The sequence below is a fragment of the Pongo abelii genome, chromosome 14 (genome assembly GCF_028885655.2).
Source record: "Pongo abelii isolate AG06213 chromosome 14, NHGRI_mPonAbe1-v2.0_pri, whole genome shotgun sequence".
NCBI lineage: Eukaryota > Metazoa > Chordata > Mammalia > Primates > Hominidae > Pongo > Pongo abelii.
The window spans coordinates 115,368,109-115,386,563 of NC_071999.2; the positions used below are offsets into that span (position 1 = coordinate 115,368,109).

The window sequence follows — 18,455 nt, forward strand, 5'->3', positions numbered from 1 at the left end:
CATTTACTACAAGTATAGCTTCTCAAAAAAAAAAAAACCAGCAAAGTCAAACAAATGCTAAAACATCCAATGAGTATCTCCAAATATTGCCAACCCACAAATAAATTATATAGTACAAAACTATATGAAATAAAATGGTCCATTGGATACCCATAAAATATGCCCAAGTAGTTGATTGAAGAATTTTTTACAAAATAATCTGAATGTAATAGCAGCAAGCACAATACCCAGGCATTGCAACAAAGTCTTTAGCCGTGTCTTGATAGGATGCTTGTATTGTGACTTCAGATCTCCAACCTCCACCGAGTGAATCTGAAGCCCAGAAGCCCCTCATACCTTACAAAGCCCTTGGTTGTACCTCAGCAGTGCAGATTTGCATAGGCTACATGAAAAACCCACCAGGGGATTGGAGAGCAGATCCACCCTTCCAACTCCTACCAATGCACATGTCTGCCTTCCTCTCATTTGTGCTTCGATTGCAACCCTGCTCCTTCCCAGCCATTATCCCAATCCATGGCTCCCAGAAAGAAGTCCTTTTCTCCACCTCCAAACCTGACCTGACATGCAGATCTGCCCTGTGAAACCACCAATCTACTTCTCAACTACCCACCATCAAGAACTTCATGAAGTATCTAGTACATTCCAAGAAAAGTTCACTTCAACCTCTGTGTCTACTCTTCCTATAATTTACCTTCCACATCTGATCCAAAACTATTTCCTGAATATACTCTATCCTAAGCTTCCCCTTTTCCCTACTTCCTTTGTCTGAGAGGAGGAGATGACAGGGTCAGCTAGTCCCTGGTTCCCCAGCCTATGGCTGCACCTAGCCGTGGGTTGAGATAATGGGGATAATGGCTGGGAAGGAGCAGGGTTGGCAACTGAAGCACAAATGAGAGGAAGGCAGACACTTGCAATGGTAGGAGTTGGAAGGGTGGACCTGTTCTCCAGTCCCCTTGTGGGTTTTTGATGTAGTGATGCCTATGCAAATCTGCACTGCTGAGGTACAACCAAGGGCTTTGTAAGTTACAATGGGCTTATGGGCTTCAGATTCACTCGATGGAGGTTGGAGATCTGAAGTCACAATACAAACTGGTAGGCCAGTTTCACCCCATGTTTCTTTTTCCTTTTATTTCCTCCATGACTTATTCTATCACCTGCCACCTTCTGTGACTTACTTCTGGATTGCTGAATGACTCTAGGGTCTGACTTAAGTTTTCATTTGTCATCTTATCTCATTTTCACCCTAGAAGCTATCATCTGTCTCTATGACTCACTTTATGCCAGGGCTTCACAATTCTTTATCTTCTGTTCTTTTTTTCTAATCTGAATTCATCCTGCCCACATCCCTGCCACTTGTGCATTTCAAGAATATATGTCCATATTCTTCAGGAGATGCAAATATATATAAGATGCAAATATATATAATATATGTGTGTGTATATATATATATATACACACACATATATATAATGGTAAATATATACAAAGCACTATAATAGGATAAATAATCATTTATAGGGTGCTCTGGGAACACAAATAGAAGGTGTCAAAGCCCTAAAGGAAGTGGAAAGGTGGATATCAAAACTCTAGTGATGGAGATGATGTTTGATTTCAGTTGTAAAGGATAAAGAGGAGTTGGTCAACAGAGAAGCAGCAGTTGCAGAATCTTCCAAACCTGAACGATTAATTGGAGTATTTTGCCCTGCCTTGCCAATGACCAGCTCAATAATCCATTCTTAGACAGTTTTCAGAATTCAAGACAAATTTCAAAAAATATTTTTATAAAATTTAGATCTGGTCCTTTTTACATTTCCCAGCATATCCAAATTGCTCCCAGGAGAATTTCCATGTTTTTCCTATAGTACTCTTCATGATGTAGCCACCAATTAGAGACGTAGCCTCTTCCCTCATCCGTGTCCACATAACTGTACCCTCAGGTGGTTTGCTGTCTTCTGGTTCTTGCCTTTCACATGCTAGTTTCTGTGTCTCACCCCCATCATCTCAAGATGCCCTGGGAAATTCCTGCTTATCCCTCAAGACCAAATGGCTTAGAAAACATGCTTCTCACTGAACCCTGCCTGATCACACCTTGATCACTCTCTTTTCTTGAAAGCTGTTTCTTGGACATAACTCTATGTCCTGAGCATGGACAATTGCCAGAATCTGCTCACTGCTGACCTTCCCCAGTACACTATGTGCTCCACAAGGACGGAGGTCTCTTTTGTATCCCCAAATCTAGCACAATGCTCAAGATAAACCTCCTTTGGGTTTTTGAATGGCTGTTAGAAATGCCACTGTAAGAGATCATACTCATTTTGTCCACCTTCTCTCCTGCTGAGGGTCTCCACTGAATTAAGAGAGGGGAACTAGAATCCTCTTCTCCTGTTTCCCTTCCACAGGTCTTTTAGGCATGTTGCTCTCCTTCCATGTTAATTCCCCTAATGATCATTATTGATCCCATCCATTGTGGTGTATCACCAGCCATCATTCCTTTGGAGTTTTGTTTTGGAACCCAGGTTTGGATGAATTTTGTCTTTGGGAGTTAGTCTCCCACAATGAGTTACATCCCACAATCAATGATGAACAGAGAGGTGACATGTTCCCTCCTTTCCAATGCCTGTCTCACAGATTTGTTCTGCAGAGCTCACAGACAGGACCAACTGTTCTTCCTGTCGACTGCCAAAATAAGTCAGCAGTTGGGAAGGAGAAAAAAAAGACTATGAATTATGGAAAATAACTGGGAAGATAAAATGGCAATACAATGAAAAAAAAAAGTAACAATCTCAGTAGCCACCCACTCATGTTACTGTCTCAAATTTCAACCAACTAAAAGAAACTAAACTAAATGAAGAAGAACATCTAGTCAACCAGAAGGCTTTGAAGTAGACCAGTAGTTAAGAGCTTTCCCCGTTGATCTAACTAATTAGCCTGACTGTCATAATGCATGATTCAGTCAAAATCTTTGGCAAAACTGTGTTTTATTAAGACAGCAGATCATGTAAGGGAAGAGTTAGGTGGAAAGGGGCAAAGCGACAAAGTGTGTTTGGAATAAACTCCATTTTCATATGAAATGGCTCATAAAGCATCTCTGGCCAACCATTCTGAAGACAAGGCTGACCTATAAACATTTCCCGTACCTAATGGTGTGTACACACATGCCAGCGTCTGGTGGTACTGTGATGTATGGCATAGGCTAGGGGGTATTATCATTTTAATGTCCCCAGTTCATGCTTGAGAGCACACATGTTAGACTTCTCACTTTAATGGTGTTTGTCTCAAGTGCTAAGAATATGATTATAAACTTATTGCAAGTAATACTTTCCCTTTATCTAACAGAATATCATCTCAGAGCTTCCTTGGCACACCACGTTAGGATTCACCAGGCTCTCCTGCAATTACTTATGTCTGCTTCTCCTAAGAGACTATGAGTGCCTTCTATTTGAGGGGTATTCCTCACACCTACCTCGGTTCTGTGAATTCTTCAGATAAGCACAACACACAAGAGAATTACTTAAAAAGTGTATGAATGTGGCTTACAGCCACGTGTTAAGAATTTTCTGTGGCAGCTGTCTTTATCAATATCAGTACGTTTGGATAAGTTCTCACGCCACTAGAGCTTGTCATAGAAACTGATTTCATGTCGTGCTAAAATTTCTTTTTAAAAATTCTGGAAAAGTATGTTCATCCCTACTACTGTTTGTGCAAACATCCAGAAGATTGTTGCTCAAAGATGACTTTCTCATCTTTCTTGAGACTTTTAAACTTTCGTTCTGAAGTTCTATAATTGCAGTTGTACAAACATTTGATTTATAATAACATGTGGCATAGTGGGAAAAATTATAGAAGTAAAACAATTTTATGCATCAGCTTTATGTTTCATTTGGTCTTTTGAGTGTTTGTTTTTCTTTTTGTAAACTCAAACTCCCTGCTATGAGAAAAGGAAGGAAAGATGAGGGTCTAGCTCTAGAATGCGAGAATCCATTCATGGGGATGCTCTTATCTTCTGACTGATAGTCAAGGCCAGTGTTTCTCTTTTGCACCACATGGTACAACCCACATCAGTAGTGTGTAACCATTTGCAAACAATGTGACACATGCAGCAATCATACTTATTACAACAAAGCCTTTGGGATTTTGAGTAAATGTAATAGTGTTTAAGAATCAGAGACATGTACTCTAATTTTCTTAGTTTGTTTCTTCTAATCCTCTGCTGGAAAAATCTTTCGTCTGATTATTTTTCCATCCTCATTTTGGTATCTTCATGCTGTTAATGTTTCCCTGCTGTTTGCATTTTAGATGGGAGTCCGAAAAGTGTTTCTAAAACACTGGCATGCTGACCAACTCAATGATTTGTGCCTACAGTTGCAGAGAAAAATTATAACCTGCCAAAAAGGTAACATTTATATGCCAACATTTCTGAATTTATTTGAGTTGTGAAATGCAAAATCTTTTAGTGCATCCCCAAGTTTAAATGTCAATGGGGTCTGCACCCTAGTGGACCACCCTGTCGATTCCTGGATGCTATCTTCAGGCAAATAGTTTTTGGGTGTTCAGGAAGCATTGTGGCTTAGTTTGCTATGCAACCATCTCAAAATCAACATTTGCAGACATTGTTCATGTTTTAATTAGACATCCTTTTGTACAAAATTTTATATTGAATTTCCCTAAATCACAATTTGGAAGAGGGAATATACATCTCTTACTATTTATGCATCCATTACCCTGCATATACTCAGGCTTTTAAATTCTTTCCAAAAGCACAAGACAATGAGAATGTAACATTGACTCTGCAGCAGGAAAAACTTCTCACCTGGCATGTAGGTGCAGCTATGGCACCAAATTCCTGTGCCATTTCAGTAGCGCCACAGGGACACCAGAGTTTGGAGAACCAGAACAAGCCAATGAGCCAAACAACATTTTCTGTAATTCACATGTGCCTTGGAAGAAGTATTGACTTCATTTTCCCTTTATGAAGTAACAATAATATTTGGAGTGCTATCTTTGAAAGAAGATAGTATCTATTCATTTTAACTTCAGAAGAGATTCCACTTGGAATTGTTTTTCTATCAAAATCCAAGTGACAATTGAAAATGGGTACATTTTTCAAAACATAACTATGCCTCACATAAGATGTACATGCATAATAGATTATTTTTAATTTTCTTAATAATTTATATATATATATATATATATATGTTCCTGAAGGAATAATAAAAGAAGGAGAAATGATCTATATGCTAGCTTTTAGTGAGATATAGTGAACTCAATTCTAATATATTTGAAACTGTCACTCTAACAAGGAAACCTAATAGGATCCCAAAATCACTTTTATTCTTCTCAAACCTCTGTCCACTTTTTCTGTGGGACTCATTCGGATATGCCCCTGTGTGACTCTCTAACGGGTCTTTTCATTTTCTGATAATAAAAAGTCCACCTGTAATCTCAGTTACTCAGGAGGCTGAGGCAGGGGGATCCCTTAAGGCCAGGAGTTCAAGACCAGCCTGGGCAACATAGTGAGATCCCCATCTCTCAAAAAATGGCTTAATTAGTCAAGCACGGTGGGACGCAACAATAGTCCCAGCTACTCAGGAGACTGAAGTGAAGAATTCCTTGAGGTCAGGAGTTCCAGGCTGCAGTGAGCTGTGTTTCTACCACTGCACAGCAACCTGGGTGCCAGAGCAAGATCCCACCTCCAAAAGAAAAAAAAATCAAAATTAAAAAAAAAAATAAGAAGCCCTGTTACGTGCTAGTCCCTTGAACAGTCTCTGTTCAGATTTTAACACATCCAGCTCAAATAATGATAAAAATTCAGAACTTCATTCTAAGTTAAAACATCCTTCTTGGCTGTTCCAGGCCTGACCCATCCTTACTGGGCATGGGACTGATCGCTACTTACTCAGGTTGCCTCTGGGCCTTCCAGGGTTAATGAGGAGGGGAAGAGGTAAGGAGGTGTCTTCTGATGAAGATAAAAAGTCTTCTAAAGATAAAAAGACCTGCTTCTGCAGGTGTTCTGATGACACAGGTGTACTATGGCACTGGTCTCCTCCAGCTGGGGCAGACTTCAACAGCTCTCCACATATTCAGGGGCACTTCAGGGATTTCCTTCTCTAACTGGCAACATCCTCCGTTGACCAGTCATATGTAACTCACCTTTCAGCCCCTGGGCACCTTGCAGACCCTCTGTTGGAGTCTCATTGTTCTCTCAGTACACATTCTTTGTGAAAACCACATCTGGTGCCCAAGAAACAAACTCTTAGATGGCTTCCTAGGTGCAGCTTTTCTCTAACAGAGCCTGTGTTTCCATGCAGGGGCCTGGCAGGAGCCATTGCCACAGCCCTGGCCTCGGAGATATCACAGTGCACAGTGGCCCCAAACCCCCAGGAGCCACATGCCAAGATCTCTGGGTGGCCTCCTGAAACCACGTTCACCAGGCTGAGGCAAGGGGGAGCCTTGGACAAGAGAGGGCCAACTGCTACCTCTTGGTAAAGGAGGCATCGTCTTTCTAGTGTGTGATGACCTGGCCTTCTTAACTTCAACCTTCATCAGTGCAGGGGAGAGGGCGGGCCACAGGTCTGTTTTGGGTCTCTCCTTTGCAAGTCCTATTTGCATGTTTGGCCCTGCCCCAACCCATGTGTCCCTGGAACACCAGCGGCACCAATATCGCCAGGGATCTGGCTAGCAAAGCAATGCCTCAGGCCCCACCCGGGACCTATGGCATCCAGAGCTTTATCTGCAGCCTCAGCTGAAACTGGAACAGGGAGAGTCTCATTTAATCTAATGCTAAAGACAGAAGAGGGTATCACAAATTCTCCTGAAAACTTCCCTTAAATATAATGATAAGAAATTTTACCCATTAGAAATTTCTGTTCTATTTAACAAAGATTAAATTGCTGTACCCTATTGACCTGGAACAGAAAAAATGAACAGAACTGTAATTACTTGTTCACTTTTCTAAAGATAAAAATTAAGAATGGTCTTAAAAGGTCGGGCTCAGTGGCTCACACCTGTCATCTCAGCACTTTGGGAGGCCGAGGCAGGCGGATCACCTGAGGTTAGGAGTTTGAGACCAGCCTGGCCAACATAGTGAAACCCCGTCTCTACTAAAAATACAAAATTAGCCGGGCATGGTAGCGCATGCCTGTAATCCCAGCTACTTGGGAGGCTGAGGCAGGAGAACCGCTTGAAGCCAGGAGGCAGAGGTTGCGGTGAGCCAAGATGGTGGAGATCGTGCCATTACACTCCAACCTGGCAACAAGAGTGAAACTCTGTCTCAAAAAAACAAACAAAAAAAGTGGTCTTAAAAGATTACATCAAGATAGAAACCATAATCTCATATTGCATAAATGAAATAACGGATATGAGTATTTTTTAATTACAGGCTTTTAAATGCAAAGCATTAATTATTGGTTTTTATTTTCACAGCTCTTAAAACAGTTCCCTCAATGCTTTTTGCTAATATTAAATTTACTCAAAATTTATATAATCTGGAAGCATTTCCAGTTTTTGTTTTAAGAATTCTATATTTTTCTTTAAAAATGTCCAGGAGAAAGAAAGCTGTAACTTTTAGTTTTAAATTTAATCATTTTAATTTTAAAATTATTCCTACCAGAAGTTTTTTTCTCTGACTCTATATGCTCATTTTATCCTGGATGAAGAATATCTGTAAATTAAGACCTTACATGGGCGGTATCTTAGAAGCAGTCTTCTGAATTTGTCTGAAAGACAACAAACATCAACATCCATTAGTGGCAATTTTATTTTTACCAGTTGCCCCTTATTGAAGATATCAATATTTAGCAACTGGTGTAACATTTTTAAAGAATTTTAAAAGGCTAGTGGGATGAAGTGTGAGAAAATGAGGTCTTCCGGAGGCGGGACAATAGACTCCGGGTGAATGTGAATCCAGTGAATAGCTGTGCTGTAGTGGGAGGTCAGGAGAAGTCTGGCACATCCACATTAATCTCTTTATTCCAAGAGATTAAACATCTTGAATATACTCTCCCTTTCACCCTTCCAAAAGCCAATGTCTCCCTTTTTTTTTTAGTGTAACAAGAAAGAACGAGTGAACAGGCCAATTTCAAGTCTTCTGCCTTTTTCTCGCTCAAGGTGCCTATCACATGGTTCATACGTCTCCACTTTATTCCACATTTTATATTCCTGGAAGTCTGATTGTACCTCATACTGTTTAACATTTTTCCTTTAGGATACTTCAGAATGACTGTTTTACAGTTAACTTAATGCAACTGCATTCCATCATAACTAAACCTTTAGTAGTGCCATCTGAAAAAAACGCTTTCAGCATTTCAGATATCCACATATTATTTTCCTGTTCAACCATCATAGTGGAACGTTCTGTTCAACTTTCCACCAGGTACTCAGGTAAAGACATCAAAGTCAATATCATAGGTACCCCTCATATTTGTTATTTTATAGCCATGAACTATTTTAAAGCACTTAATATTTTATAGGCTTCTTCCTTTCCCAAGGGCAAGAATAAAGTGTCTTTGCTGCAGACATTGGCTTTTCTGAAATTATAACTCTTCTATAATCTTAACCAACTCCTTATAATCCTAGAAACTTTTAAAATTGGGAGAGACAGAATCATAAAGTTTGAAAAGACTCTAATCAGAATTCCTCTACCTGCACTTGTCCACTTCACCCATGAGAAGGTGTCACTGTGCGTCACTGGGCGTCATTCGGGGCCCAGGAAGCAACTCTTTCATGAGGCAGCCTGATCCACTTCCACCCTGTGCTAATTGTTAGAAAGTTATTTCTAACACTGATTGCAAATATGCTTCCCTGTGACTTTCTTGGTTGGTGATCTGCCCCCTGGAGAGTTAGAGATTATGTCCGTGTAACTGCAGGCTAAGGAAATGTAGTTTGACCTCCTAAGCGTGGGGACATATGAGCCCGGGCTCTACTATTCCTTGGTTGTGTTGACCTGGAGGAACTTTCTTAGTTTCGCTAAGAGAAGTGACATTGTGTCTGAAATTGAGAGAGCGGTATATTTTGTCACTGAGTTTCAGAATTGAATGATGCAATAGAGTGTCTTACACACAGAGGTCCCTTTAAATGGTGGTCTTTTATTTTTAATTCTTGTATTTGTTACTGACATATTGATTTCAAAGCATTTTCACTCATTTCCCCCAACTTTTACACATTTTTCTAGCCGTCCTTTCCCAGAGAGCAGGATGGATGTCCTATATTTATACACAATCTTTTTCCAGAGTCTTAAATATAGTGTTAATTTCTCTAAGAATTAAATCATAATCTTAGAAACAATATTTGCATGATATTTCCAAAGACAAACTCCATAAGCCTTAGGTGTTTATGTAATAATGTGATGTAATGAAAGATGATTCGCACATCCCAAAATGCTGCAGTTGGAGGCACACCCCAAAATTCTGTGGGATTTAGACCTAGTTCTTTCCCATTGATTTAACTCCAGTCCATCAAAGTCCAGCTTGTGTTACCAAAAACAATGTGGAGGCCTTTATCATCAGTATGTTGCCTGCAAGATCTCATTCAGGTCAAAGAACTTTGCTTTTAGTGTTATCACTGCTGATTTAGATAAATTCTTATTCTGGGTTAAATGTACCTTATTTTATAACTGCTCAGAGATAAGTATATTGTGATTTTTGTTTGTGCATGTCTAAGTTTTTCACTTTTCCTCTGTTTACTAACCCATGATTCTTCTATAAAAGTTATCAGAGGATTTTTAGCACGCCAGCACCTGCTTCAGAAAATGAGCATCAGACAACAAGAGGTGACTTCTATCAATAGCTTTCTGCAGAACACAGAGGACATGGGGCTGAAAACCTACGATGCCCTGGTCATTCAGAATGCTTCAGACATTGCCCGGGAAAATGACCGGCTCCGTAGTGAAATGAACGCTCCCTACCATAAAGAGAAGTTAGAGGTCAGGAACATGCAAGAGGAAGGAAGCAAAAGGTAAAGGCAGAGAGCATGCAACTTTAATTACCTTTGTGAATGATTCAATGGAGTCATGAAAATTCAAATAGCCCTTAATGCAGAGTTCAATCAAATATGACAGGAGTTACAGGAACAGTCATGCGTGGTTTGTTATTCAAAATGGCAGGAGTCTAAAAAGATGCTTTCCTGTGCTGTCTTCTCATGAGTTCAAGGCTGTCTGTGTTCCTTCATTCATGTGTGATGATGACTGCCTCTCCTGCCATGCTTGTGTCACTTAACTACCTCAAGCACACTCTAGTTCTAAAGCATTTACTGTTTCTGTATTAGCAAAAATGTATAGCTTGGCTGTTGACATTTTCACACAAGTGTTATGGATATAAGGCTGGCTTATAGAAACTTCTGGAAATCTGACCCAAAAAATGGAGATACCACTCTGAAAACATGAAAGAAGTGAATTCAATAGATAGATTGTAAGTGTATTATATATCCCTGTGTAAACTGTCACATCTCTCTTTACCAATAAAGCAAGCTTTGGGGAAAGCTTTGTATTTAAAAGTTCACTTTAGATGCTTAGCTTAAAACAGAAACGTGAAGATCACCTGGTCCTTCTCCATTTGATCATTCTCCTCTCTCTGTGAATGATGAAGACACCCATGAATCACAACACCCCTAAGAGGGAGGGCAAGGAGCTGCTTCCTTTGGACCTTAATTCATCATCAGGGAGATGTTTATTTTGCTATAGAAACTTGGCAATATCTTGTTGTTTCTCACTGAAAATGACTCTCCTTTCCCATTTCTGCCGATGTCAATTTTTTTTATTAAAGTGGAAATGGCAATGTGTATCTTGTTAATTAGCTTCAAATATCTCAGTGATTAAATACTGAAAAAAATCCCCTTTGTACAGAAAAAAAGACTAATTAAACATTACAGGAAAAACAAATTATCCACTGAGTGCCATGCTTTCATCTTCAGCTATTTCATTTTCTACATGGGCGGCTGGCTCTGCCTTGTGGTAGATTCTAGCCCTGTTGGTGTTCTGCCACAGAAAGATATAATTATAAAAACAAATGCTTGGAAACTCCTTGTAGAGTGAATGCATTGGCATCTTGCTAGCACATGATTACGTTGACATGTGAAGCCAGAAGAAATTTTTTTTAAGCAAGATAACTATTAATTTTATATGACTTCCAAAATAATATTTATTATTTTCTCTGCTGGAACTAAACGGCCACCCCAATTTCTCAATTTGATTATGTATGTATTTTCCTGATACAAAATTAAGTGAAGAAGTATTTGTCTGTTTATTTACTGAATACCAGCAGTTTACTTGGCACTGGACAACCATACGGAGTCAAGGAGGAGAAATAATAGCTCTGCACATAATTAAATAATTTCTGGTAGAATTTAAATGGCAAGAAAGAGAGTGATGGGGAGAAAGAGAACACTGAAATGTAAATTTCTGAGAGTTTTAAGTAGAGTCTATCCTCCTCTTGCGAGGGGAAATGGTGATGAACTCCCAGCATTTGATGCATCAGTAACTCTCTATTAAGATGGATTTGCCAGAAATTATCATTCAGATTGAAATTCTGGTTTTTTGATTTGCTTAATAATCAGAGTGTGAAGAATTCATTCAGTGAGTGCCTGCTGGAAAATGTGAAGGCCCTTAAGTAGTGTTACGTTTGTGTGAAGATGTTTAAAAAGTAATCATGATGGATATCCCGTGGGCTCATGTGCTTTTCATCACAAAGCCGGCCAGAGGACGGGTGGCCTTCTCTGGACCAACTGGTCACCAGAGGGCTGCACACGTCCTCCAGCCACAGCAGGAAGGGCTGCTTGCCAAAAAGCCGTCATTATGTCTGCTTGAGCAGGTTCCTTGTTACCGGAATAATGCATCTGGGCCTCTCTGGCGTGGTGCTGTTTGTGTTTTGTTTCCCCCTAAGAACCGATGACAAGAGTGGACCCAGGCATTTCCACCCCAGCTCCACGTCAGTCTGCACGGCCGTGGATGGCCTGGGCCAGTGCCTCGTTGGCCCGTCCATCTGGTCTCCTTCGCTGCACTCGGTGTTCAGCATGGATGACAGCAGCAGCCTCCCGTCTCCACGGAAACAGCCCCCGCCCAAGCCAAAGAGGGACCCCAACACCCGGCTGAGTGCTTCCTATGAGGCTGTGAGCGCCTGTCTCTCCGCGGCCAGGGAAGCGGCCAACGAAGGTCAGCCCTGGGGAGGGAGCCAGCCTCGTGTTCCGGGCTCGCGCATGCTCTGACTTCGCCTTGAGGCGCCCATGGCAGTACTGTGGCCCTAATGTATTCTTAATAGAAATAAATCCAATTGTTGGCTTGCCAGCAGCTCTTAATCATTAAATATAAATAATATTTATTCAAATCTCTAAGCCTCTTAGGGAAAAGCTACTTACATGGCATTTCCTTAACTCCCATCCCCACCCCTGCCTCCAAAGAGCAGTATCAAATCAATTCAGAAAGACATCAGCTATTCCATGTAAAGGTTCACCAATGAGAAAGTTAAAAAAAAAAACATGCATCAGGCATTCCAGTTATCACAATCTAATAAAAAATTAAGACTGCTTCGTCGTATGATAAGTGAAATTATTTACCCATTGGAGAGTCATCGTGCAGGAAACTTCTGTTAGGAAAACTTTTGAGACTAGATTATAAAAGTTTCTGCATCCATTGTCTAGAAACAGGGATGCTCAAAAGGGAACATAGCAGTTTCTTCTCAGCTAGATCTCATAGATCAGTAATGAGACAATTACAGTTTAAATATTAATTTTAAGAATTGTGAAAAATAAAGGAAGTGCTTCTTAGAGGAACACTTAGAATTTAACAGATTTTATTGATCACCCGCTATGCCTCAGGCTCTATTCTAGGCATGTCTATATCTTTCATCATGGAGTTTACATTCTAGTGTGGCAAAACAGATGGTAAACATAATAAAACAGTAAATAGTTTAGAAGTGGATTGTTGCTGCTGAGAGAAATACATAGACCCAGGGTAGTAGTACAGGATGGAAGAGAGGTTGAGATTCTAAATGAAACGGCTGGGTAGAACTCGCTAGAAAATAATATCTGAGAACATAGGATGAAACACAGTTCCTTCAGTAAATAAATGACCCCAAATACAAAAACACAGCAAATCCATAAGCTCAAACGTTGGGATGACTGACACCCAGAAGATGATAGGAAGACATGGGTCAGAGGACTGAAGCAGTAAGTCCATCCTAACCAACTTTTTTTTTTTTCAAATTTATTTTTATTTAACATAAAATTGTATGTTTTTGTCATGAACAACATGTTGTTTTGAAGTATATGTACACTATGGAATGGTTAAATCTAGCAAATTAACAAATCCATGCATCACACAGCTATCATTTCTGTGTTGAGAGCACTTAGTGTCCACTTTTTTAGTTTAGTTTAGTTTTTTTTTTTTGAGATGGACTTTCATTCTTGTTGGTCAGGCTGGAGTGCAATGGCACAATCTCAGCTCACTGCAACCTCCGCCTCTGGGGTTCAAGTGATTCTCCTGCCTCAGCCTCCAGAGTACCTGGGACTACAGGTGCCTGCCACCATGCCCGGCTAATTTTTGTATTTTTGGTAGAGACGGGGGTCTCACCATGTTGGCCAGGCTGGTCTTGAACTCCTGACCTCAAGTGATCTGCCTGCCTTGGCCTCCCAAAGTGCTGAGATTATAGGCATGAGCTACTGCTCCAGGCCTTTTTTTTTTTCAGCATTTTTTAAGAATACAATATATTGTCATTAACTATTGTCACCATGCCGTACACTCTTCAAAGTGCTTTTTATTAGTGACATTAAGAAAGAATAGACCTTTAGGATATTTTTTACTTACAAAAAGTTACTGTCTTAGTATATGAGCCATGTTTCAACAATGCTTAGATCAAAGTAGAAGAGAAATTCCTAAGACTTTGGGGAGGAGAGTCCAAGTGTGTGTCTTTAGAGTCCTGGTGATAAGGACAACAAGAAAATCTGTAAAATGACATTAGATGAGATCATCCATAGGAAAGTCTTCGAAGTGGACATTGATGTGGGCTTAGATATAAATTAGAACAGGACCTCCAATGATATGAGGCATTCTCCCCCGGTGCCACATGTACCAGGAGAAGCCCAGGATCTGAGGGAGCCACCAGCACCCTCCCTGAGAAAGCGGGGAGTGTCCTATTGCCACTGTTCCTACTTTCAGGCCTTCATGTTAGATTGCGGCGCATATCTCAAAAAGGTGTGATTAGAATAACAAGAAAGATTTTTGGCAGCTTGCATGAGGAAGATGGTATCTAAAATGCTAAGACCGATAAGATGGAGAGGGTGGGAAATTAAGACTTCAGATAGTATCAGACATTGAAAAAACAGTAATGAAATGTGATTGAAAATTGCAGCAAATACAGAATAGAACCCCATCCAAGTTTGAACCCTGCAAACAGGCTCTAGAAAGTTGCATAAATAGGCTTCAGAATACCTTGTAACATCTAGAAAAAGCTAAAGGTTTGTGTGCACCTTAAAACACCACTGCCCTGGAGTAATGAGGGAACCACTTTGTCACATGTTATGAAGGGATATCAAATAGTGAGGAAGAAGCTGACCTCAGAGAGCTCTCTCCTATGTGCAGCAAAAAAAAAAAAAGTCAATTAAAATAAAAGTTAGGAACCAAGGAGATATATATATATACACACGTATATATACATATACGTGTGTATATATATACACACACATGTATATATACATATATGTGTATATATACACACATGTATATATACATATATATGTGTATAGATATATACACATCTGTGTGTGTATATATATACACATATATGTATATATATATACACACACATAGATGTATATATCTATACACACACATAATATTAAAGCAAAGTGACCCCAAAAAAGATTAATAAAGAAGACAGCTATCGTAACTCTTAAATTCCTTATTACATGCTATCAAAATACATCATGGGATAGCATTAGGCATGCAAGATATTTATGTAAAATTTAGTTTCTTGGATCCTAATTTTGTCTCATATGTGACTATAAGGTACTTAGAGATGCGTTTGGTCCACTGTGTCCCACCCTCGTGAGCAGACCTTTCAGAAGCTTGTCAAAGGGCAAGTGTATACATTGTTTCCTTTTTACCATCTACATTATCTGTTCTTTCTTACAATACATAATTCTTCATGCTGGTTACTTTACAACCACCACCACAAAAAGAAAGTCTTTGATCTCCTGCAACTAGAGATGTATTTCTGCATTCTGGCATGCGCTCTTCATACTGTGTGTTTTTAAGAATAAGACAATTAACCAGCTTAATCTGCTTGAGCATGCTTGTTGATTAGTTTTTATAGCATTAGGGAGTCAGAGAGGGCCAGCGCAGGAGCTTAGCCACTCAGTCTGTCAGTGGTCTGGGTTTCTAATCCGTGATCGCAAAGGTAGCTCCACCCACACGTGATAAGCCAGCTGTCAGACAGGGTTCTGGTCCCTTCTGTGCCACTATGTCAGGAGCTGAAGGTGGTTGAGTTAGGACAGTGATGAAATTGATCCTAGCATGTTAGACATCTCCCTCAGTCCAACACAATCCGAGTATGATCTAAGTCTTTGTTGTTCAATGCAGTAGCCACTAGGCACATGTGGCCAATTAAGTTTAGAGTATATAAAATTAAATACAATTTTAAATTTCATTCCTCCATAATCAGTCACTTTCCAAGTACTCAGTAGCCACAGGTGTAGAAATTTTCCATCATCACAGAAGCTTCTCTTGGACAACCCTGATTCTAAATGCTTTGTGTGTCTACCAAGCGGTAATACTGAATTTTTTGCACCTAGTAACATGTCACAAAATTATTCACCTTTCTGTCAAAAGATAGGAAGATAATTTGATCACTGTTCTAAAATGCTTGGTGAACCTTGGTTTCGCAGGATCGAGGACTGCAGCTGAAGTTGGTTTTGTACCTGAGCCATCCTTTTTGGCATGTTAAAAAATCAAATTCAAGTTCTTTTCCTTTACAAATAAAGCTGTGGATCAATTCAGATGGTTATAGAGTGAAAGGAGATCTGATTGGAGACCAAGGGCCAAGGATTGTAGGGTGACCAGCACCAAGGTCACTTCAAAGTTGTCTTTGTATTTATTCTTGTTCTTATTAGCATATGTCTTTCCTGGTAGGTCTTCACCCAATAAAAATGGTTGTGGTGAAGGAAAACAGTATAGAGAGCAATTTTTTCTCATTTCCTTTGTGCCTCAAAAGCGTGAAACAATTTTGCAGGCCAATAAATATTAACACTTCTTTGCAAACTACCAGCAAGCTAGAGACAACTTTTTTTTTATTATTCTTTAAGTTTTAGGGTACATGTGCACAACGTGCAGGTTTGTTACATATGTATGCATGTGCCTTGTTGGTGAGACAACTTTTTAAAAGTACCATGTTTTTGTTAGGTCGGTGCAAAAGGAATTGTGGTTTTTGCCATTGAATAAAAGCCTGCAGTTGCTCTTTGCAAATAGTGGCTAGGAAAGGAAAGATAGGGCCTCGTTTTCACTTCCTCTTGGCTGGGGCCTCCCAGCTGGAGTGCTGTTCTGCAGAGTTCATTCCTCACACACCGGGTGCAGCCTTTCTCCCAAAGACGGTTAACATTCTCTCGAATTGTCTCCTGACTGAAGTTAAATTTAAGACTGCATTTCATGCGTGTGACTTTGAAGAAGTGACTCAGTCTTTCCAAGCCCATGTATATCAAGTAGCAGCAACAGCAGAAACATGGCAAGGGCTATTTCTAGGGAGTTAAGAAGCAAAGGACTGTAAAGCCTCATTGCCCAGGACGTAGCAAGTGCTCAGCAAAGTTACATGCATATAACTTTGTTGTTAATGAAGCCTCTGACAGTCAGTTTTCTCATCTGTGAAATGGATACTAAATCCTCAAATGTGGGACTTGCAATTGAGTCATGATGTCAGTGGTGCTGTGCCTGGCTTGGAGTGACAGTTGCTCAAGGTGAAATTGCAGAAGCAAGCTTTTCTCAGGCAGCGCTAGTCCTCACTGTTCACCATTCTATGTTGACGCTTCCACACTCACCCTCCCTTCAGACTCCAGCTGTCCCCTCCTTGGGAATGATACCTTAATGAACCCATAATTGTTTTTTTCAAAAATTGCTGTACAACTCCATTCTCCACAAAATGCAGTGTACGTGTGTAGACACAATCATGGCTCAGCTCTGTGGCTTAATTTGGAAATAAGTTTATGTCTTTTCTTTACTCTCTTGTTTCTGTCTTCATTCTAGAACAACATGTGTCACATGGTAAGCACTCATCAAATACTTACCAAGTGAATACATGTTACAGAAATCTATTTCTCTACATTCTCTTCATTAAAAGAGAATTTGCTTCCTATCAGTATATCAGAGGGAGCACAATTTGGCAAGGTTTGAGAAGTACCCTTGAAATGTGTCAAGGCTGGATTTGTCTGCATATTTTTAACAGAAGGCCTTTAAAAAAATTTTGTTTTCTATTGCCTGAAAATGGACAGAAATTAGGTCTTCTGTGAATGCTCTTCTGAGAAATGTGTTACTGGGAATAACAGAACACAATTGCACAGTTCACCACCTATGATGCAGTTGTACATCCAACAAATAGTAATTAAGTATCTTCCATGAGCTTGGCTTCTCTCCGAGGATCTGACAGACCAGTGGGAGAGATAAGTGGCCAAACAAATTACAGGGGAAGCACAACCACAGCAGTGAGGACGTGATGGGTGCACACTGGGCCACAGAGTGCCTTGCCCTCCGTGGAAACTGTGAAAGGCTCAGGAAGGGCATGCCAACAGCATTGAGTGCAGTAGTGCAGTCGAGAGGGTAAAGATGGGGGCATGGAAAGCAATGGTATTTCCTGAACTGCTCCTCCCACCAGGAAAGGAAAGTTATAACAAGGTTGTGATATATGACAGCTCAGTAGAAGTCCTTTCTGTCCATTTTGCAGCTTGTCGTAAATCCATCCTACATCCACTCATGTATGCAGCCTGAGCAGTCAGCTAGCAGGCACTTAATTAAGCATCTTTTTTGTCCTAGGTCCTGTGCTCTGTGCTACGTTTGCTTTTGCTCTGAAACTAAGCACAATCACACTAGAAGTGTTGGAAAATGGAGGAGAGTTACACAAGCAGACACTGTTTATTTTGGATGAACAAGCATCTCATTCCTCCTTTTTCTCATAGATTAACTATGCAGGTATTTTGTTCTTGTGAGAATGGGGCCAAATAACTTACGCACAGAAGATGACTTAAAAGTCACCGACATGCCTTAGCAAAAATACCAAATGGAAAATATTTTGTAGGAGAAAATGTTGATCTCCTAACGTGACACACATGTCTGTATCATTCTGCAGCAGTTCAGATAAGAGGCAACTTTATGATGTAATGAGATGGCTTCAGAATGTAGCCTAACTCCTAAGCTACTGTTAGGGTCCCAGAACCTGCCCTAAAAGTATTCCGTGATCATGGACTGTCTTCCCTACTCCATCTCATTG

General features: G+C 40.2%; 1 protein-coding gene across 9 annotated transcripts in view; it reads left to right on the plus strand.

Annotated features, from left to right (window-relative positions):
• Positions 1–18,455, plus strand: part of MYO16 (myosin XVI) — a 717,368-nt gene that overhangs the window by 625,076 nt on the left and 73,837 nt on the right. For all 9 annotated transcript variants that reach the window (XM_054529223.2, XM_054529222.2, XM_054529219.2 and 6 more), the window contains 3 exons: positions 4,297–4,393; positions 9,705–9,951; positions 11,874–12,142. In XM_054529223.2, the coding sequence (XP_054385198.1) occupies positions 4,297–4,393; positions 9,705–9,951; positions 11,874–12,142 (613 nt within the window). The remainder of the gene's footprint in view (positions 1–4,296; positions 4,394–9,704; positions 9,952–11,873; positions 12,143–18,455) is intronic.